Source organism: Babylonia areolata, chromosome 27 (genome assembly GCF_041734735.1).
Source record: "Babylonia areolata isolate BAREFJ2019XMU chromosome 27, ASM4173473v1, whole genome shotgun sequence".
Taxonomy (NCBI): domain Eukaryota; kingdom Metazoa; phylum Mollusca; class Gastropoda; order Neogastropoda; family Buccinidae; genus Babylonia; species Babylonia areolata.
Window position 1 is genome coordinate 15,433,864 of NC_134902.1, and position 22,747 is coordinate 15,456,610.

General features: G+C 45.0%; 1 protein-coding gene across 4 annotated transcripts in view; it reads right to left on the minus strand.

The window, feature by feature from the left end:
* Positions 1-5,477: 5,477 nt before the first annotated feature.
* LOC143301367 (uncharacterized) overlaps positions 5,478-22,747 on the minus strand; it is a 72,265-nt gene continuing 54,995 nt past the window's right edge. For 3 of the 4 annotated variants that reach the window (XM_076615607.1, XM_076615606.1, XM_076615608.1), the window contains exon 2: positions 5,478-11,522. In XM_076615607.1, the coding sequence (XP_076471722.1) occupies positions 10,150-11,406 (1,257 nt within the window). In that variant the 5' untranslated portion in view covers positions 11,407-11,522 and the 3' untranslated portion in view covers positions 5,478-10,149. The remainder of the gene's footprint in view (positions 11,523-22,747) is intronic. The other variant, XM_076615609.1, reaches the window with a different exon arrangement.

The window sequence follows — 22,747 nt, forward strand, 5'->3', positions numbered from 1 at the left end:
CTCCTCCTCCCTCCCCTTTGGCCATGACGTGAGCATATGCTGTTCAAAGCCGCCCGCTTATCGATTGGTACAGCTCTCTTGAGGTCACAGTCGTAACTAAGGGATAAGTCGAGAAAAATTGGACAAGATTTTTTTTTTTCTCTATGTCTTTCTTTCTGACTGTTGTTCTTTTTTTCTTTTTTCTTTTCTGGTTACATAAATGGCAGTAGGGTTGCACACACACACAGACACACACACACACACAGAGGGTGGTGGATTGGATGTATGTGTGCCTGCATGCGAGCGTGCGTGTGTGCATGCGTGTGTGTGTGTGCGTGTATGTGCGCGCGCGTGTGTGTATGCCTGTGTGTGTGCACGTGCAGGGGAATGTACTCTTTTTCCAGCAGTAGCACACATATGTTCATCTATTCTCTCTCTCTCTCTCACACACACACACACACACAGAGACAACACACACACCCACACACACACATACAGACACACACACACTCACACACACACACAGAGGCAGACTGAGACAATCTGTAGAAAAACATACACTCAAAGCACCAGTCCTACCTAAATTCTCACTCACCTGACAGAGAAATTGAGCACAGGCGCGAGACGGTGACGTGCAGTATGACGTTCGTTGAGAGGCAGTGGCCACTTGCTTACCAAGATTCAGTTCGATCCGATGTTTCATTAAAGTCTCGACGATGACGCAATTTTGTACAGCAAGCTACGTCATTCCTACATCATGACGCGAACAGTTTGCAGCTACGACAGTCGGTGTGTGTTTTCATGCATGTTTCGTTTGAGCATTGCTGGTCTGAAACTGTGATTCAACGCTGATAAATATCAACGTTGGGTAAAGTCCTGTTTTAGCGTCCAAAATTCAGGGAACCTGTTTTACCAGCGAAATTTTCGTGCATAGTTGAAACGACATTAAGTACCAGGAGGAATTTTGTTTAATGTCCCGTCACACATATCGGTGATTGAAGACATTTTGTTGAAGTATTTATATATACATTTGAGTATTATCGGATAGAAGGCATGGGAGATGTGAATGAATGGAGAGTTGGGAGAAACTGGGAAAATGAGGGTGAAGTTTGAAAAAAATATCTAAATACAATTACAGGAAATTACTTAATTCACTCAGTACGGCCAGTCCTCTCTTCTCCTCTACACAGACCCCTCGGATGTCCAGTGGGTGTCTGAATGACCCAACCTTTAGCTTCCGTCGTCAGAATTATGGTATTGTTTGTCAACATCCACGTCTTCAGTATAAGAGCCTTCCGCTTGCAATATTTTGATGATGGTAATTGGGGTGAAACGCTGTTAACGTCGTCTCTTTCGCCGTTCGTATGGAAAGAGTTAAAGGACTTCGTAAAAGAGAAGTCGTTAAACTGACAAGCGAAACAACTGATAATGAATGCAAAAAGTCAAAAACATCATTAAGTACCATTAATAGCCTACATAGGCCTATTTTAGTCCATTTTTCGGTGGTTTTCGACGCTGTTTTGAGGACTGATTATTCAGTTGCCATATCATCTTGCTCTCCGTTTTTGGCCCAGCAAACCATGATAAAGGTGAACAAAAAACATGGCGGTTTGAGACAAGTGTCGGTTCGGGTTCATATTGTGGGATAGTTCGCGTCGTATTTTGCCACATTCATCGTTAGAAGGGTCGATTGTACGCGACATGCCATTTCTCATATATAGTAATGCCTTCATTGCTAACACGAAATTTTTCGTTTAAACAGGTCCAAGAATTAAGGATTCTAAGATAGGACATTTCGTTGTAGCTCATCCACGCCACACACAGCGGCCAATTAAGGATAAAATTTCTTTGAATTCTAAATCTTTGAATCGAACACGCTCACACACGCACGCACGCACGCACGCACGCACACACACACACACACACACACACTTTATTTTCAATCCATCAGTATTTTCGGTCACATCATTACACGTGGCAGTCTGCTCGTTTCACACGGACGGGTCCAACCGTACGGTTTGAACGGTCCTTTTCAATCATACCGTTGAAAGGGATTGTGTCAGCTCCGTGTGTGTGTGTGTGTGACAGGGAGATAGGAAGTTGATGGAACACAGCTTGTTCACCTTGTGTTCTGATTATTATCCAGCCACCAACATTGGGCCCATTTGCTGCTGAGATTCAGAGTGAAGCCTTTTCCGAGGTCATATGCATATTTACAATGGGTCAGAGTTGTCACATGACATGTTGGCATGTCGCCACACGCGCAAGTTTATGCTGATAAGAAAATGTTTCATGTTAGCATGGCAACAGGCAAATCAAAAGAAGTCCACACATGTATATATCTTGACAGATGCTAAGTTTTGCTTCTAGAATTGACTTTAAGCTTGTGTCTGACGTAGAAAATCGGCGCATCTGGTCCGGGTAAGTTTAGCGATTTCAGAAGTGGGTATACTGTGTTTACTTTTCGTTTTGAACGTTCCCAAGTCTGTATGCTGATTCCACGGACTTGGGAATGTTCTTAACGCAAAGCAAACTTAGAGCTGCTAAGAACGTCCAAGAAAACCCAGCCCTGCTGACGTTTTCTTTTCTGGATGTGGTGGTGTGGAGGAGGAGAAGGCGGAAGCGTGAGGGAAGGGTAAGTGGTGGGAGGAGATGAAGGGGAGGGGGCTGAGGGATAGGGCAACGGCTGGGCCGTGCACTCCGTGTTGGAGAGCGACATTGGCCATAGGCGACGTGGTGTTTTCGATATGTCGATAATTCGTCGGGGCGGTTGTGTAGACTAAAAATCAGATGTCACGAAAACCCAAGAGGTGAACTGTGAGGAAAGAGGGGTCTTTCAGTAGCATACAGCACGCAGTGTTATATATATATCTATATATTACTGCTTATGTTGCAGCCTACTAAGCGCATGTAAAAGAACCCACGATAAGAAAAGGGTTGTCCCTGGCAAACTGAAAAATCTACTTTGATTAATAAACAAACAACAGCAGCAGCAGCAACATCAACAACAACAGCAGCAGCTGAACAACAACAACAACAACACCACACACACACACACACACACAGAGCTGAACACACTTAAAAAAAAAAAAAAGTGGCGCAGCACTGAGGCGACGCACTCTCGGCCAGGGACAGCAGCCTGGATTTCACACAGGCCAGTACGTTGTGACAAAAATACAACACAATACAATACAATGCAGTGCCCGTCCATTTAGACAATCCTTTTGCTTGTAACAATTTATATCTGAACTTGATCCTCTTTCGTGCCCTGTGACACATGAGGCCACACCGCTGGAGATCTCCACTGCTGCCTGTCTTGTGCTGAGCGGGTGTTGTGGTCAGCTCAGAGCGCTGGATTCTCGCCCTTGTTTCCTGATCCCCGTCGCACCAGTGGTGCTAGCTGCATTGCTTGGTTCTGACTTTTTGACAGTTACACGTGACTAAATGCCTACGTTGAACGAACTACGCCATTGGTCAGTTCCATACTACACACAGCGGGTTACGACCATAGAGACTGTGTGGAGTGATGGCCTAGAGGTAACGCGTCCGCCTAGGAAGCGAGAGAATCTGAGCGCGCTGGTTCGAATCACGGCACAGCCCCCGAAATTTTCTCCCCCTCCACTAGACCTTGAGTGGTGGTCTGGACGCTAGTCATTCGGATGAGACGATAAACCGAGGTCCCGTGTGCAGCATGCACTTAGAGCACGTAAAAGAACCCACGGCAACAAAAGGGTTGTTCCTGGCAAAATTCTGTAGAAAAATCCACTTCGATAGGAAAAACAAATAAAACTGCACACAGGAAAAAATACAAAAAAATGGGTGGCGCTGTAGTATGGCGACGCGCTCTCCCTGGGGAGAGCAGCCCGAATTTCACACAGAGAAATCTGTTGTGATAAAAAGAAATACAAATACAAGTACGGTACTTCCGTCCGAGCAGTGCAACTGGCTCCTGGCAGGTGTGTTGAGGGTGGAGATTTTTCCGCTCCCACTTCAACATATGTGCAGACCTGCTTGTCCCTGAACCCCCTTCGTGTGTGTACGCATGCAGAAGATCGAATACTCACCTTAAAGATATTGAAATCCATGTCAGCGTTTGGTGGGTTATGGAAACAAGAAAATACTCAGCATGCACAACCCCTGTTCGAAAACTGAGTATAGTTGGCTACCTGGCGGGGTAAATAACCAAAACGGTCGTACACGATAAATGTCAGTGTGTGTGTGTGTGTGTGTGTGTGTGTGTGTGTGTGTGTGTGAGAGAGAGAGAGAGAGAGAGAGAGAGAGAGAGAGAGAGACTGAAAACCTGATTGAATGAGATTACAGGAAACGAGTGATGAGCGCCGAATGGTAAGCGTAAGTATGCTGTACCAAGGTAGACAGTCTGTTGTACAAATAACTCTGCGTATGTAAAACGCTTAGAGCTTGGTCTCTGATTGAAGATATGGGCTGTATAAGTATCCATATCAATAAATCTTATCTAGGTTTGCCAGATAGGGACTTCCATTCTCCTTCAGTACGTTTTCAGTTGTTCTGTGCAATGTCATCCCTGGTCTTCCACGCTCACTTGGATGATAACATTCTGAAGGACGCGTGCTTGCAACATTAATGGATACTTACAACTACCAGAGATGAACAATGAAGAGTACATAATTATCATTTTTTGTCTCCTTTTTTTCAGACGACATGAATATCGTTTGACCACTGTTCTTCCATGTTCAACTGTCCGCCATTTTGTAGCGCAGTCAGACCTATTCATCTTGCATTATTTCCAAGCGTAGGAACAAGCAGCGCTTCAATTAGCTACATGTACTGGCTGAACGACTAATGCAGAGAAACGTAGGGCGTATCGGTGATGATTGGAGTTCATACCATTTGTAAGTCAAAGTAGGAGGTAGGAAACCCATTCTAATGCCCCTCTCCCCTCCCAAAACATGTTTGAAAGAAAAGTTTTTTCCCGCCCTTCTCTTTCTACACGCACACAGCGTGTTTGACTGCGAATTCTCAGGCCAAACTTATTTTTGTGTGTGTGTGTGTGTGTGTGTGTGTGTGTGTGTGTGTGTGTGTGTGTGTGTGCAGAAACACAGACGGCCGCATGTATATAAAAACGGGAAACAGACATACGCAGAAGCATACAATTAAACACATATATAAACATGCACATGAATATTCTATGTGGTAGTACGCACGAATATAGGCGGATACGTGCGCACATAAATGCACACAGACACATGCGCACATGCTCGGGCAGACACACATAAAACGTCACAGATACAAGCATGCACGCACACGTACACAGACACGCACAAGCATAAACACACACACACACACACACACACAAGACAGATACACGCACATACACACATACACAGAGACAAACATACAGTCACACACAGGCAGAGGGAAAGGGGGGGATGAAGGGGGAGAAACCAGACAAATTTAGACACACACACACACACACAATACACACAGTCAAAACTCTGATTTCAATATGATATTTAATGATCACAGATGAAACAATTAACAAACAAATTCATTCATTATATTAAAACTTGCACATGGACTCTCCTCTTTCGATTCTCTGTATTCTGAATCATACACTTATCATTATTCGTTTTAGCAATGAAACTAACAAAATCTTCTCAAAACATCAGAAGGATATGCTATTACATTAAAAAAAAAAAAAGTTCAGATTTTCTCACGTAATGACACGTCTACTTACTTATCCAACTTGAATTACGAAAATATGAAATACTGTTATCAGTAACAAAATAAAAACCCGCCCCCTAACAAAGCGAAAAAGACACACGGCGGGATTAAAACCCATAGCATTACATTGTCCGACACTTTTCTCATCCAAACCTGATCGACCAATAACACCACGATTACAGCCGGATGCATAAATGTTTAACTGATCTTCAAATCTTCATTGGAGTGATGGCCTAGAGGTAACGCGTCCGCCTAGGAAACGAGAGAATCTGAGCGCGCTTGTTCGAATCACGGTTCAGCCACCGATATTTTCTCCCCCTCCACTAGACCTTGAGTGGTGGCCTGGACGCTAGTAATTCGGATGAGACGATAAACCGAGGTCCCGTGTGCAGCATGCACTTAGCGTACGTAAAAGAACCCACGGCAACAAAAGGGTTGTTCCTGGCAAAATTCTGTAGAAAAATCCACATCGATAGGAAAAACAAGTAAAACTGCATGCAGGAAAAAATACAAACAAATGGGTGGCGCTGTAGTGTAGCGACGCGCTCTCCCTGGGGAGAGCAGCCCGAATTTCACACAGAGAAATCTGTTGTGATAAAAAGAAATACAAATACAAACAAATGCAAATCACCAACCTGACATGTGCAATCACTATCTCCTGTGCAGGACTCAACCGCTGTGCTAATGAACATAATTCACAGGTATAATTAAGCTTTTTGCTGAGATTACACGGACAAACTTACCGATGCGAGTGCCCCCTAAGGAGAGTCCTCTTTATGAGAAACGACGAGCAATGATTTAACAATCTAACTGTGCAAAAATACAAGCGTGCATAGATACATACATCATACAAATACACATGCATACATGAACGACAGGGACAGAGATGGAGAGAGGGAGTGAGGGAGGGAGATAGATAGATATATAGATAGATAGATAGATAGAGAGAGAGAGAGAGAGAGAGAGAGAGAGAGAGAGAGATATTCAGATGGTTTATTCACTTTAGGCCTAGGCCGAGGGAGAGAGAGAGGGGAGGAAGGGAGAGGAGGGAGGGAGAGAAGTAGAGAGACAGAGATAGAGAGAGATGAATGAGAGCATGATGATAAATACGTACGTATGTACGTGTGTGTGTGTGTGTGTGTCTGTGTGCTCGCGTGCGCGTGCGTGAGATACAGGTCTGAGCAACATACATATCAGTTTTCTAAGGCCAGTTTTGAATTGGTCTTCAGTTAAACTTAGACACACTAACCATATTATAGCAACAGAAACAACAAACAAACAAAACCCAACCAATTATCACCGTCATCTCTAACTGTTAAACGGTAGAACAAATTCATCACAAATTTCGAATTGCAAGACATTGGCAGCAAATACCACAAAACGTAATATACAGTTTCACACACACACACACACACACACGCGCGCGCGCGCGCGCGCATGTACACACTCGCGTTTCCGCCCGCACAAAAACACATACACAAAAAAACATACACACACAGATGAACACATGCACGCAAACACGAAGTCCACGGTTACTCACACTTTCATATGCGCACACTGACACACACACACACACACAAACACGAAGTTCTCTCTCTCCTCTCGATGACGATAATGGCTGGTGTGAGGAAGGGCGTTGGTGAGTGTGGGGAAGGGTGAAAGAGGAAGAGACGGTGGTGTTGGGTGAAGGGGAGGGGGCCAACGTGCAGGAAATGGGGTGGGGTGGGGTGCGGGTGGAACGGAACTTGAAAACGTTCTCATGTCATTTTTAAAGCAACCCATTTTAACTGAAGTACTTCTGACTATCTTTTACAATATTCACATTGAAATAACATGGCATATTTCCAAGGTGACCATTTCGTTAAGGTATATATATATATATCAACAACAGTAGTCTCTTCATGTCTCGCTGTAAACACAGCTTCTTCGGGCAGTTACAAAAAAATTACACAACTCACACTCCAGCTGCCCCCAACCCCCTAAAATGTAATGGGAGTGATGATGGTGTGCAGGGAGGGAGTGGCAGTGTGTGGAGTGCGAGTGGAATTCTGTAATTGTTTTGCATGCAGCATGTTTTTACCTGCTTAGTTTTGCTTTCAGTTCTGTACCCTTGCCTGAAGAAGTTTTACAGCGAAAAAATTTACTGCTTTTTAAGAATACAAGTTTTAAGACATGAAGAGCCTAGTGTTGTGGATATTTTTGTATTTTACTGGTCTTGGTATTTACCTCAGTGCTTTCTGCAAGGAGCGGTGCCCAGGACACGAAGAGAGTGTGAACTATATATATATATATATATATATATATATATATATATGTGTGTGTGTGTGTGTGTGTGTGTGTGTGTGTGTGTGTGTGTGTGTAGAGGTACTAGCATCTTGTTGAACTAATCAGTTTTCTCTTGGAGGAAAAAGCATATAAGGGGTTGGAATGGGTGATAACTATTTTATCTATAATTCTTTTTAGCAGGATGTTTTACAACTTTAAAAAACCCATTATGTTTTTTTTATGTAGGTTGAGCTCACGACGCAACAGCAAGGTTAATCAACTGTATTTTGCCATCGCCATCGCCAGTTTGTAGACGACTTTACATGGAATGCCATTATTTTGATTTTGAGGAAGGAAGCGTGATTAACTTAAAGTACGACCATGTCAGTATTTCACATTTACGACAACGATGATGTTTACAACGATGGTGACAGAGACGCTGATGACGACGCTAGTGTGGCATCACCAAGAAAACGAGAACTAGCTAAGTAACGTAAAATTTACCCCCGAAAGAACTTCGCCAACACCTGAAACGTCCGGGTCTTTGCACCTGTCGTCCGAGACGTTCCATTCCACAGGATCAGGATCACAGCCATCGTCGTCATCATCGTCTAACTGTCGTCGATTCCTACAACCTTCGTCTAATTGTGCTCGACTCCTGCAACCTTCTTCTAATTATCGTCTACTCGTGCAACCTTCTCCACACATTCTTGGCTTGGAAAACGGTGTCTTTGTCCCAAACACCACTAGCTGGATCCTTCTTTTCCACATGATGAATGAAATAAAAACTGGACATGTATATGTGAATCACAACACAGCATAATTGGGTCGACCTTTGGACTGTATCCATAACTGAAGTCATCACTATGTTATTCCTTCAGCGAAACTGTGGACTCCTGACACGAGTCTGAGGTGGTGAACAAAATCACACAACACAGAACGACTTGTAACCTTTCTTTTCAGCAGCTTGTTTCTTGCGTCACAACACACTGCATCGGTGTCAGTTTATTTTAGAATTCAGCTTTCTTCACAACACTGTAATTCCAGTCCTCGAGGACGTCAGCTCATCAAAATATCTTCTAATGGCCAGGTCAGAAAATAATTTTCCTCCGAACGAAAAGAAAGCAGCACATATTTCACCACAAGGTAATCTCACTTATCTATGTGATACGTTTACCCTCTTGTCATGCCTTTGAGACTCCCATCTTCTAGTTGGACCAAGCTGAAAGAAGAGCACACATCTGTACCACAAAGTAACATTGTATGTGGTCGTTGCTTCGGAACTTCAGCACTTGAATTCTTCGTGTTCTTGACACACGGCCTTGCACTGTCCATCATTAAAAATATGCTGTGAAAAGTCACACACACTTTCCCTCAACACAACAAAAGTCCTGCATTTATCACAAGTCAGTCCACAGATTGCATCCATTTTGTAAAATGTTCGTTATGTTTAGCGGTGAAGAGTTCTCTCCTCCTTCCAAAGTCTCAAAGGTGAATATCACACACTTCCTCATTATACATGCACATGCAAAATAACGTCCCTTGTGAACCCAGTTTAGCAGTCACGTCGTAAACAAGTTAAAAGCTCGTGCTTCCTCCAAATGCTACGACAGAGATACAAAACGTGGAATTCAATCTCATGATCAACGCAATTTCATTAAAAGCATTGCCGATTAAGTTCACATGATGTGTCTCCCCCCCCCCCCCCCCAACCCCACTTCCGGATCAGGTGAATTGTGGATGCTGTTAACCACACTGTGTTCGAAAACATGTTACTACTTCTTCACCATGAGGTGACGTTCCTTTTGTCTTTTTATTCAACGAACCTTGATGTTGCGTTGTGACATTCCGCTGGAAAGTCACACGCCTCTCTGTTTGCAAGGCACGATCACTTGTGACATCTGTCCATGGCCCTCAGCCTTTGCTAATCACTGTGTTGTGCTGTACTTTCCCCTTGCTTGCACTGCGCAGGAAACAGTCATAAACATTTTCCGCCACAAGGAGACCACTCTAAATACGTGTCCACGGACTTTAACCATTTCGCAGGTTCTGTCTGTTTCGCGAAGGGTTTTTTTTTCCACCGCAGTCAGCAGACTTGGAGAACGTCATATACTTTTCCATCACAGGGGTTTCAAATTTCTATTTACCAAACCAGCTGAACGTGTCAGCTGAGCTTTCTCCACGGACATCACGTGCATCGTGTTACACATGGTTGCTGACTGGCTCCCTCCCTCCTCCTCCTCCCTCCCGCCAGCCGACACAGTTCCAAGTTCGCTGTCTGTGCAGGTGAAGCACCACTAGGAAGCCTTGTCCATGTCCTCCAACCACCGCCTGATCCGACCCTCCCGCATGGAGGCCGACCCTGTGCCGTAGCTGACCATGGGGGCCTTCCTCACCTCCCCCTCCCCCCGCGGCCCCACCTTCTGCCTGGCCCCTCCCTTCCCACCCTCCCGTCTCTCCCTCCGGTCCCTGGGACCGGGAGGAGGGAGGGGAGGGGGCACACCACCCCGGTCTGGAGGGCACTCGTCCAGGTCGGAGGGCAGCAGGCTCAGTTTCTCCGCCGTCAGCTCCGGCTCTGGCGCGTGGGCACGCGCAGGGCTGTCGGCTGCGGCGGCAGTGAGTGCAGTAGGCCCCACCTGCGCGGCCTGGAGGTTGCAGAGGGAGTGGGAGGTGCGGGGCGTCACCCCGGAGTCGTTGGGCCCCGCGTGGTCCTCCTCCGGGTACGACTGCAGCCTCCTCAGCTGGGCCCCGCCTGCTGCTGCCTCCTGCTCCTCCCCCCGCGGGCCTGGTGTCCCCCGCCCCCGGACCCTGCCCCCCTAGCCCCTCCGAGATGCTGCTTTCGTTGATGGACGTGTCCTGGAAGTCGTCGTCCGAGTCGTTGGACAGCAGCCCCACGCTGTGCGCCGTGCACACGCTGTTCAGGCTGAGGGCGGAGCCCACGCGGCTGCTCGCGCTCAGCACGTGCAGCGAGGACGTCTTGTCCTCCAGCCAGTCGTACTCAGCGCGCGCCGCGGGGTCTCGCGACGTGACGTCCAGGTCCACGGACCTGCGCGTGGTGCGGGGCGAGCAGTACACGCCCAGCTTGCCCCGTCCCCCCGCGCCGTCCTCCCCCAGCGTCAGGGCCAGTGTAAGGTTGGGCATGCTGGAGGTGGGCAGGCCGATGTCGGAGTTACACCGGTGGGGGATGTACTCAGCCCCGTCAGGGCTCTCCTTGGGCTCCGCCACCGAGGTCATCGTCATCGTCGTCGAGGTCGTCGTCATCGCCACCGTCGTCGTAGTCACTCCGGGGCCGTTGGGGGCGGGTGGGCGGTGGGTGAGGGTGGCCGGTCTGGTGGAGGTGGGGTCTCCTCCTCCTCCCCCACCTCCTCCCCCGCTGCCTCTGTCGTCCAGCACGATGCGTGGAATGGCTGCGGTGACGTCGTTGGGTTTGGGGGCGGACATGGGGCGTTTGGTTGTCATGGTTGTCGGCGGTGGGCAGGGGGGCGTGAGGGCGTGGCGGCGGTGGTGGTGGTGGTGGGGGTTGTAGGTGAGGGTTCTGTTGTTAGAGGTGGTCTTTCTGCATGAGCATCACGTGGCTGGAAACAAAGAAATGATTATTATTATTACCCCGTGTCAGTTTCTATTCACTGTGTCTTTCTTTTTAATACACACACACACACACACACTCTCTCTCTCTCTCTCATCTGTGTGTGTGTGTGAGTGAGTGAGTGTGTGTGCGTGTGTGTGTGTGTGTGTGTGTGTGTGTGTGTGTGTGTGAGAGAGAGAGAGAGAGAGAGAGAGAGAGAGAGAGACCCTGTCTCACGCCTACCCATATTAATTTGATGAAGTGTTAATTGTTTGCAGGTGCCTGCCTGTCTTAATTTGATGTATTCCATCCGGTCCACTATCATATGAAGGAAAATTGCTTTTGGTTGTGCACGAACGGAACTGTCTTTGTGGGAGATGTTACCATGGTATCTAGAGACAGACAGACAGACAGACAGACACACACACACACACACACACACACATACGCGAGCGCTACAATTAAGTGCATCCGTCCACACGTATGCCTCTAATTGTAATCGGTCAAAAGTGCATTGAATTTACTGCTGGGCAGATGGAACACGTCACAAGAAAGACGGGTCGGTAGGTGCAGATAGCGGGTTTGCACACCCTCCCCATTGAAAATTATGGTGTTATTTCTTTGCTCGAAGCTGACAACGTTCCAGATCACCATTGGAGATGCAATTTTGTTGGAGGAAATATCTGCTATGTCTGATTCATTAAACAGAGTTTTTGATATTGTGATAGAAATGGAGCCAACGAGCGAGAGAGAGAGAGAGAGAGAGCAGACAAAGAAGAATACGAGACTAAGATTCAGAGAGAGAGAGAGAGAGAGAGAGAGAGAGAGAGAGAGAGAGAGAGAGAGAGAGAGAGAGAGAGAGAGAGAGATTCAGACAGACACTGGAACGCCCAATGGATTTGCTGATACGCTTTAAAAAAAAATCCAGTGACATTGTATCATTTGTAATTATAAATATTTTCATGTTTCGCCCAGTTGTTCCATTAGTTTGATAGTTGATGTGATAAATAGGCCTATCTGTGTGTGTGTGTGTGTGTGTGTGTGTGTGTGTGTGTGTGTGTGTGTGTGTGTGTGTGTGTGTGTGTGTGTGTATTCTGTAACATCATATGTAATAAATATATCTTAAACCAAACTGAACAAACACAGAGACAAACAGACCAATATACACGAAAACGGAGACTGAGACAGAGCGAGAGGATTTCCGTCAAGGCAAAAAAACAAACCAACCAAAAACAACAATTTTTATAACCCGTGTGCTGCTGCAGCGAACGCCGTCGATAAAACGCCCGAAGGTCATTGAAATCTCTCCACCTGATCAATATTTTATGAGCTGAATATGACGGACTCGCTGGCAAAACCCTGTATGCGACACATATTTCGTGCTTCCCAAAGGCGTCATCTATGTAACATTCGCAGTGTGATAGGGGGAAAGAGAGAGAAACTTCTTGTATTGCGTTGTATTGTGTGTTGTGTTGTAATGTGCTCTGCTGTGTTGTGTTGCATTGTAATGTGTTGTGTTGTGCCGTGTTGTGCAGTATCGTGTCGTTTCGAGCTGTACTTTTTGAACTGCATCGCACTGGACCGGACTATGCTGGACTGCACTGCATTGTAGTATAGAATATTGTTCAGTGTGTATTGTACTGTACTGTGTTGTGCTGTACTGTATTGTACTGTTCTGCATTGCTCTGTACCGTACAGAACAATTCTGTGCGGTACTGTATTGTACTGCATGGCACTGTACTTTTCTGAAGCCTTTGTACTGTGGCGTGATTTGGTTTAACGTACGTTTTTTTTCCGCTGTCGATGTTGTGTTAATGAATTTATTGTTTGTATTTTGTATATTGTATTGTGCTATGTGATGTCCGACGTGTTAACGTCGTCCCCTCCCCCTAGTAGACGACCAGTGCCCCCAAACAACATCAACAAAAAATTCGTGCACGTAATGCGGTTGAATCTTTTGAATACTTCCAGCTGTCTTGATTTGATTAAAACGACGTATTTCCATTCCAGATTTAACTACCGTACAATCCTGCAATGCATCGTACTGTACTGTGTGCTGCATTGTACTGCATCATGTATTTCTATTGCAGTACATTTATACTATTGTGCATCTTTTCGGTTCAACAGAATGTGTTAAAAAATCGACGGGTTGAGCATGTTGCCACGGTCTGGTATGTGTGATTGTACTGTTTTTCGTTATCAAAGTGAACTGGGGATGGACAATCCCGATTTGTTTAAAATGACTTAAAGCACAGCATCTATTAGTGTTAAAGAAAAATCTTTGAAGGTACATCTGAACCACACACACTCCTCCTTCCTTTCCCTCATGTATCCATCCAAAATACAAACACACAACTCACACACGCACGCACACACAAACATACACACCTCAAACACACACACGCACATACACTCACACAACTGCACACACACACCGTTTATCACCCTCATTTCCCTTTTTTACATACATGCAAAACAAACACCTCCTATGCCCCCCCACTCCTCCACTCCCCACACTGTCCCCAAATACCCATCCCACCTCCACTCATACTACACATACACATCTCTCCCTCTCCACTCCTTAGCCCTAGCAACACCACCACCACCACCACCACCAACAACAACACACACACGCACACACACACACAGACACACACACGCACACACACATACGCTCGCAGACAGACACTCACACCACCCTCCCCCAAAACTACCCACACCCACCCACTAACACACCACCACCACCACCATTCATGCACAAACCACACAAGAGGCATACAGACTCCATACACACCACAAGGAACCAATTAGCGCCCCTGTTTGAACAGCAGTGGAACAAGATAAGGCAGAACTAGACAAGGGAGGAGAGACGGAGAGAGGACCCCCCGGGCCAGAGGGACCGTGTACCCCAAAGTGCCCCACGTTATACAGTCATCATCCACAGTCAGACCACCAAACAGTCTGCCCCTTCTCTTCTCTAAGAGCCTCTTTGGTCAGACTGGTTCAAACGAAACATGCTTGTTGGGCGTTTCGCCAAGTTGGCCATCCCCTGGCATTTTTCTTCCTCCTCCTCCTAGTTCTCCTTTTTGACTCACTTGTGTAAACAGAGTGAGTCTATGTTTTAACCCGGTGTTCGGTTGTCTGTGTGTGTGTGTGTGTGTGTGTGTGTGTGTGTGTGTGTGTGTGTGTGTGTGTGTCCGTGTGTCTGTGTGTCCGTGGTAAACTTTAACATTGACATTTTCTCTGCAAATACTTTGTCAGTTGACACCAAATTAGGCATAAAAATAGGAAAAATGCAGTTCTTTCCAGTCAACTTGCTTAAAACAATATTGCACATCTGGGATGGGCACAAAAAAAATAAAAAATGAAGCCTAATTATATGCAAACTGCATTTACTGTTATATTTATATTTTTTGTATTCTCTAAACGTGGCACTTTGACCTCTTATTCTGACACAACAACAAGAGGAGTCATTAATATCATTTTTGTTCAAATAGGAACTTCTTTTGCTAAGCATGGAATTTTTATTTATTTTGCAAACGTTTTGGTGCAGGTAGTAAAAAAGGGAAATTACTCTGTAATTAATGCTAAGGGACTTAATTTATCACAAGTGAGTCTTGAAGGCCTTGCCTCTCTTGTTTCTTCTTCTTCTTCTTTTCCCTCATAAAGCCTTCTTTTTCGTTTTAATTAATTTCTTTCTTTTGTTTTCTTTCTTCCTTTTATGGGCTAGTTTTAGCTTTCTTCCTGTCCTCACGACTGGTGAATTTCCAGAGAAGAAGGAAAGCTGAGCATTGGTCCGTCGTTTTCTTGTTCTGTCCTTGTCAACAATTGTGTTATAATTAGATTGGTTGAAAGCTCTCTACATGTACTGAGAGCTCTTCAATTGTATTTCTGGCAGTCATTCCCTCTGTCCCTCTCTCTCACTGACACACACGCACGCACGCACGCACACACACATACACGTGGACCAACAGACACAGACACGTACGCACATAATCACCCCATAAAACACCCCTTGCTGCAAAACACAACGCCCGTCCATCTATCCACCAAGACCCCTCCCTCCGAACACACCACACACACAAAGAAGAAAGAGGAGAAGAGAAAAGAAAAACTAGACGCCAACCACAGTTTAAAAATAAGACCATCCCTGGATGAGGTGGAACGATCTTCGTGTCTAGAAGCTACATGGATTTATGACATCAGCAAGGTGAAAGCTGTGAAACCACGGAAGTGACGAAGCCCCACCTCACCACCTCCCGCACATCTACCCCCTTCCTCGCTTTTTTATAATTATTATCATAATCATTATTTAAAGTTTCAGCCAGTATCATATAGATCGGAACATGAATTACAGGGAAACGTACCTAACCGCAGACCACCCGACTCCGTGACCTCAAAGCTGACACCGAACCAGACGGGTACTTCTCACAGTATTCGTGGGGTGCAACTCCCACATACACTCGTATACGAGTACGTGTATAAGTGGGCGTTTACGTGTGCGACCGTTTTTACCACGCCACGTAGGCAGCCATATTCCGCTTTCCTGGGTGTGCATGCTGGTTGTATTCTTGTTTCCGTAACATACCGATAGCTGACACGGATTACATGATTTTAACATGCATAATTATTTGGTCTTTTGCGTACGTTTAACAAGAGGGTGTTAAAGGCACCGGTATCAGTATCAGTAGCTCGAGGAGGCGTCACTGCGTTCGGTCAAATCCATATACGCTACACCACATATGCCAAGCAGATGCCTGACCAGCAGCGTAATCCAACGCATTTAAGCCTTGAGAAAAAAAAGGAATAAGAATAATCATTATTATGGTATTTATAAGGCGCAAAATCTGGATGCAATCAACAAAAAGCACACAACAAAAAAGGAAAAAAAAAAGAAAAAAAAAAAAAAGAAGACAACAATGATGAAAAAGAAGCAAACAAGCAAACAAATGTAAAACATGCACACACACACACACACACACACACACACACACAAGCACAACAGATATGCTACAAACATGCAGCTCCACAGACACGAAAACACAATCAAATACACATTAAGGCACCAGCATGTCTACACACTGACATGTTCACTTGTGAGATCGAAAAAAACCCTCCACCTTCAAACCACCCCTTACGCCAAAACCAGGGATCGAACTCAGGATACTCGTGTGCGAGAATCCACCGCTCTAACCACTCCGCCAACCGCACCCGTCCGGACAGGGGGATGCACCCATCGGTGGGGCAGCTGGAGAAGATGGAGATGACCCAAGACAGAAGACAAGACTCTCTGGAGGACTGTATGTATGTGCCCCCTGAAGGAGTGCCTGGCAGTGACGGTGATGATGATCTTAATTGGACGTAAAGACGAAGACAGATGTTTGCGATAATGCACGGTGCTCAGGAAGGAAGGTTCGTGAGCTGTCAGTTTCAGTTTCACGGTATCAAAGAGGGTTAAAAAAAAAAAAAAAAAAAAAAAAAAAAAAAAAGAAAAAAGAAAAGAAGAAGCGGGGGTGGGGAAAAAATAAGGTAAATATGCCTGACCTACGCATACACCAACGCGCTGGTAACGGCTTTGAGGTTCGTGAGGAATGTAAAAAAAAACCCAACCCAAAAAACCCCCCCAAAAGGGGTTTGTCCAACTTGATGACTGGAAAAAAAGAAAGAAAAAGATCCCGTAATGTCAGTTGAGATGTTTAGTTATGGCAACAACAACAACAACAAAAGAAAGATAGACAGAAGACAGATAGAGAGAGAAAAAAGGAAAAGTGAGAGATAGTGTGTGTGTGTGTGTGTGTGTGTGTGTGTGTGTGTGTGTGTGTGTGTGTGAGAGAGAGAGAGAGAGAGAGAGAGAGATGGAGAGAGGGAGAGAGGGGGAGGGAGACAGACAGACATACACACACACACACACACACATATATATTATAAGAGAGAAATAAAGTGACAGAGACAGACAGAGACAGACAAAGAGAGACAGAGTGTGAGTCTGAATGGTTTACTTATTGGGGGCAAGGGCCCATTGAGTATGCACACACACACACACACACACACACACACACCACACACACACACACACACACATATATATATAGAGAGAGAGAGAGAAAGAGAGAGAGAGAGAGAGAGAGAGAGAGGGGGAGGGGGGAAGAAGGGAGAGAGTTCCCTTTGGCACGATGCAAATCTTCCTTGCTGACAACAGAAAGAAACAACGAAGACGATGAAACAAGGAACACTGGCCCAGTGACGGAAAAAAAGAGATAAAAAGTGGGGATGCTCGCGTGCACACAAAGCCTTTCCTGTGTTCCTATCCCCCCCCCCCTCACTCCACCACTCATTCAACCTCCAACCCGTTTTTTATATTTTTAAAAATTTCTATTCTTTTCAAATGTATTTGTTTTGAAGCATGCAACGCCACCTGGCACAGAGCAATAAAAAAATTGTTGCGAATAGGTACGTAATTATTTGAATAATATTTCCGTTGCCATTATCATTCATGTTAATTAATCGTTTGCCAGCTTCAAGTCTTGAAGTTCGTCTCCAAGTTGTTGCCTAAACTGTAATCTTTATGAGCAACTCAGCATGGTTTGTGGGTTTCTGTTGTCGTTTCTACCCTCCGCCTGCCCCCCCCCTCCCTCCCACATAGGAGTAAGGTCAGAGATCCATGTTGCAATGGGTAGTGGCTACCTGGTTGCTTTATCTATTTATTTATCTATTTACCTATTTTATCCGTCTATTTAGTAATTCATTTTAGGCCCCATTGGAATATAGAGAACAGCAAAAAGCCATTCCCATTTCCCGCGGTTTTCTATTCTCGGTGCGATTGAAAACCGTTGTGTGTGTGTGTGTGTGTGTGTGTGTGTGTGTGTGTGTGTGTGTGTGTGTGTGTGAGTTTGTTCTCCAAGTGATTTCCCACTTCCTTTTGTTTGTCTGAAGCAGATGGCATTGAAAGGAGACAAAGGAGAAAAAAAAATCTGCAACGGTGGAAAAGCACAAGCTAATTTCTGTCTCCAGTTGAATCACAACTCAAATCACCAACACCTGTTCATGATTACCTGTTCGTTTTACACTACGTGCAATTAAAGAATCCAGCACGTCTGCTGAAAGGCAGTGCCACGTATGTTTGGGAAGAAGAAGGAGGAGGAGGAGGAGGAGGAGAATAAAAATATGACTCAATTCAAGAAGATCTCGTAGGACAAGAAGAAGAAGAAGAAGGCGGAGGAGGAGGAGGAGGAGGAAGAGGAGGAGGAAGAGGAATAAAAAATATGACACAATTCAAGAAGATCTCGTAGAAGAAGAAGAAGGAAGAGGAGGAGGAGGAGGAGAAGGAGGAGGAGGAGAAGAAGAAGAAAAGAAGAAGAAGAAGAAGGAGGAGGAGGAGGAGTAAGAGGAGGAGGAGAAAGAGGAGGAGGAGAAGATGAGCAGGAATGCGAGGATGAGGAGAAGAATAAAAATATGACTAAATTTAAGATCTCGTGGGACAAGAAGAAGAAGAAGAAGAAGAACAACAACAACAAGAAACAGAAACAGAAGAAGAAGAAGAAGGCAAACAAAGTTTACGAGTCACCTGAAGAAGAAAACAAACGCAGCATCCATGACCCACTTCGCACCGTCGCACGAAATGCACTCACTCACAATTTGGCAACCTCCGAGATGCTTGTGCGTGTGATGTGAAAAACACTGGCGATGCCGAAGACTGCTTTTGCACTCTTTGGCTGTGAACTTTCACTTTCAGGGGAATGACCACAGACACGGAAGAGAGAAGGATAGTCAGACCACGCTTGTCGGCAATCCCACACTTTCCGGTGCAGCATCTCTTTCGTAACCCCGTTGTTGTTTTTTTTCTCCCCCGGAGTCAAATCTAGTTTGCCCAGATTATTCCCAGGGTCAATGTAGACTCGTTTAGAATGACTCCCGGAGGTAAAATTCTACACCAGTCAGAACAGAGCCCGCACCCTAGCTGGATTTGTGGATTTCAAACCACGCCCCCTTCCCAAACCCCTTCGTACTGTATATTATGGGGATCATTCTAGGCTAGCTTGAAATGACGACCCCCGGGGGTAAATTTGCCACAAGTTAGAATCAGTACAGACTCTTAAAGTAAAACTCCCCCACGTTTGCTACCGTTCAGTTGTAATGGAGAGGAGGGGGCGTGGCCAGTAAAAAGTAGCCTAGAACGCCCCATTTTTTAATTTTTCAAAGGCTTGATGAACCCACAGTGGGGTAATTTCCACTGAAGGCAAGAGGGGGGAGGGTCGATCTTTAGAGATTTTTTTATTTTTTTTTTTTAGAGTTATGCATGCGTGTGAATGATTGGTGCGAAAGCGCTTTGATTTGTCTCTGCACAAGATTCAGCGCTATATAAATATAATAATTATTATTATCTTGATTAACCATATATGACCCCAGAACTGTCCCAAAATGACCCGGGGTAAAATCCAGCATGGAGAGCGGGGAAGTAGCGGGGCTGGTGTGGGGGTTAGTTAGTTTGAGGCTGTTACGCCAGCAATCCGCACATCGATTGAGGTCCGCGGAATCGGTCACAGCTTGACGTCATTACTTGGTTCGAAGGCAGAGGTTGTATTTGCTCGTGGTCAAGATGCTGCCCATGTGTTACTGTTTGTTCAAATCCGTGTGTGTGTGCGTGCGTGCGTACGTGCGTGTGTACGTGCGTGTATACGTGCGTGCGTGTGTGCGCACACGTGTGTATGAAAGAGAGAGAGACAGAGAGACAGAACTGAACTGTAAAACAAAAACACTTTTTCTGTCTCTCATATTTCTCCTCAGTTTGTGCTGTGCAAAGACAAGAAATCAACCCCGATGACGGAGGAAATGTTTTCGTTTAACAAAAACAAAATGAACTTCCAACGCTCCTTCGCCTTTTACATGTAATGGAAAAACCAACAACTGTTACAACGCGATTCAAAATGTAAGATCGTTTCTGATGAGCTGCTTCCTGGCAATAGTTTCCATCCCTGGCTCCGAGCTTCTGTCACACGATAACCATCCAGAAGAACAGTTGTTTTTGCCACATTAACTAACTCAGTACGGCCAGTCCTCTCTTCTCCTCTACACAGACCCCTCGGATGTCCAGTGGGTATCTGAATGACCCAACCTTTAGCTTCCGTCGTCAGAATTGTGGTATTCTTCGTCAACGTTCACGTCATCAGTATAAGAGCCTTCCGCTTGCAATATTTTGATGATGGTAATTGGGGTGAAACGCTGTTAACGTCGTCTCTTTCGCCGTTCGTATGGAAAGAGTTAACACCCCTCAGCCACTGCTCGGCGATTCTTCTCTCTGTATCTGCAGAAGGGAAAACTGGGATAACTAGATTCAACAAAGATTTTCTTGGCACAGATAATTCAAACCATCCAGATGGCGTGAGAATTATCTGTCGCTTGATACAGAAAGACGTACTGAGCGTTATCTGTCAATATTCATATCTGACAATGCACTGCGATCTTTAAAAAGAAGCTGTTATGACCGTGTCATATGCCCATTTCGTAAAACTGCCAAAGAAGATGGAGTACCTTGTCGATCCTGAAGATTTTCCTAAACCCTATACATGAAATTTTGTTGTGCAAAACCGATATGAAAACACACAGGAATTTATGTATTTGTGAGCAGTTTCGTGCTGTATCTCTCATGGACTGTGACAATCAATACGTATTTACATATTCATATCAGTATAAATAGACGTTGTAGAATTGTTGGTACTTTATTTGTTGCACCTTTACTTCATACAACTTGAAAAATGAGTAAAGCGAAGATAAGAGAAATATATAACAAGGAAGAGGTGTCCAGGGAATGTATGGGTAACACAGAAAGAAAACCGTAGACCTCATGTTAAATAAAGGATATGGGTACAGAGAAGTAATCCTGGTCACTTCAGAAGTCTCTAGTTTCTCTCTGTATACCTCTCATTTTCCTGTGTTCGTTGATGGGCAGCACAAGCAGTTATGGTTTCTACTTTTCTGCTGTGTGTCTGTCGACAATGCATTGTTCAGTAATCAGGCTAACATGTGGGATGAACCGTATGCCAGAACATGATGAATTGTTTCGTCACCACACTGGAAAACCCCCTAAAAACAAACAAACAACAAAAAAACACCAAACAAAACAAAACAAAACAAAAAACAACAAAAAACAAAACAAAACAAAAAACCTCCCCAAAAAAACACACACCAAAAAACCGAACCAAACAAACAAATAAACATGGTTTCGATGATGTGCCATCGTCTTGTAAAGAATAACTACTTATTTCGGACACAATCGTACACACTGTTTGTATCCTTGTACTGACTGCATTTTTGTATCTTTAACTAGTTTAAGATCGTAAATGTCTCGACATTTACTTATTGGTTGTTCGGTTGTTGTTTTTTGTAATGGTTTAGTGCATTATAATTCTTATCAAGGACTGGACTGTGGATTCTGTGTTTCCGTTTCCGCCCTCTCTCTCTCTCTCTCTCTCACACACACAATCATGCACATACTCACTTCCCACCCCCTCTATGTCTCGCTTGCTCAACAAAAACTGAAACCCTGAGTCATGATCTAATGGCGGTGATCTTGACTCCGTGTGTGGTCACATCCGCTTCAGTGTGCAGGTGTCGTTCCTCGTGCGAGAGGAAATTAATGTGAAACGAACGATTGTTCTCTCTCTCTCTCTCTCTGTGTGTGTGTGTGTGTGTGTGTGTTGCATAAAGGGTATCAACCCCTTGTTTGTTATCTATATGTACGGGAATAATCCGAAGTAAGAAGCCTTCCATTTCGTGTGAAATTGAATTGATTGATAGATGTGTTCTAACCCCTTGAAATGAACATTTTGTTTATTCAATAAAAAATGTCATGTCATGTCTCTGTGTTGCACGTGCACCGAGACCAAACATCCTGGACTTGCGTTTGCGTCCTGTGTTATCTCTTACGTTCAGACAGGAGAAAATGTTCAGAGTGCCGGAGATGCCAGTCAAAGCAGGATGATAACGACGTCCTCTTTTTGTCTGACAGGCTCAACTGTCGAGTGGTTAAAACCTTGAGCTATCAATCTGGGGGCCCTTTGTTCAAATCCCTGGTGGAGCCTTTTCCTGTCTCTCAGGTCAGCAGATGCGCAGACCTGCTGGTGCCTAAAACTCCTTTGCGTGTATACGCCTATGCCCTTAGAAGATCAAAATATGCACGTTAAAGATTCCGAAATCCAAACCAGCATCCGGTGGGTTCTAGAAACAAGGGGATACCAA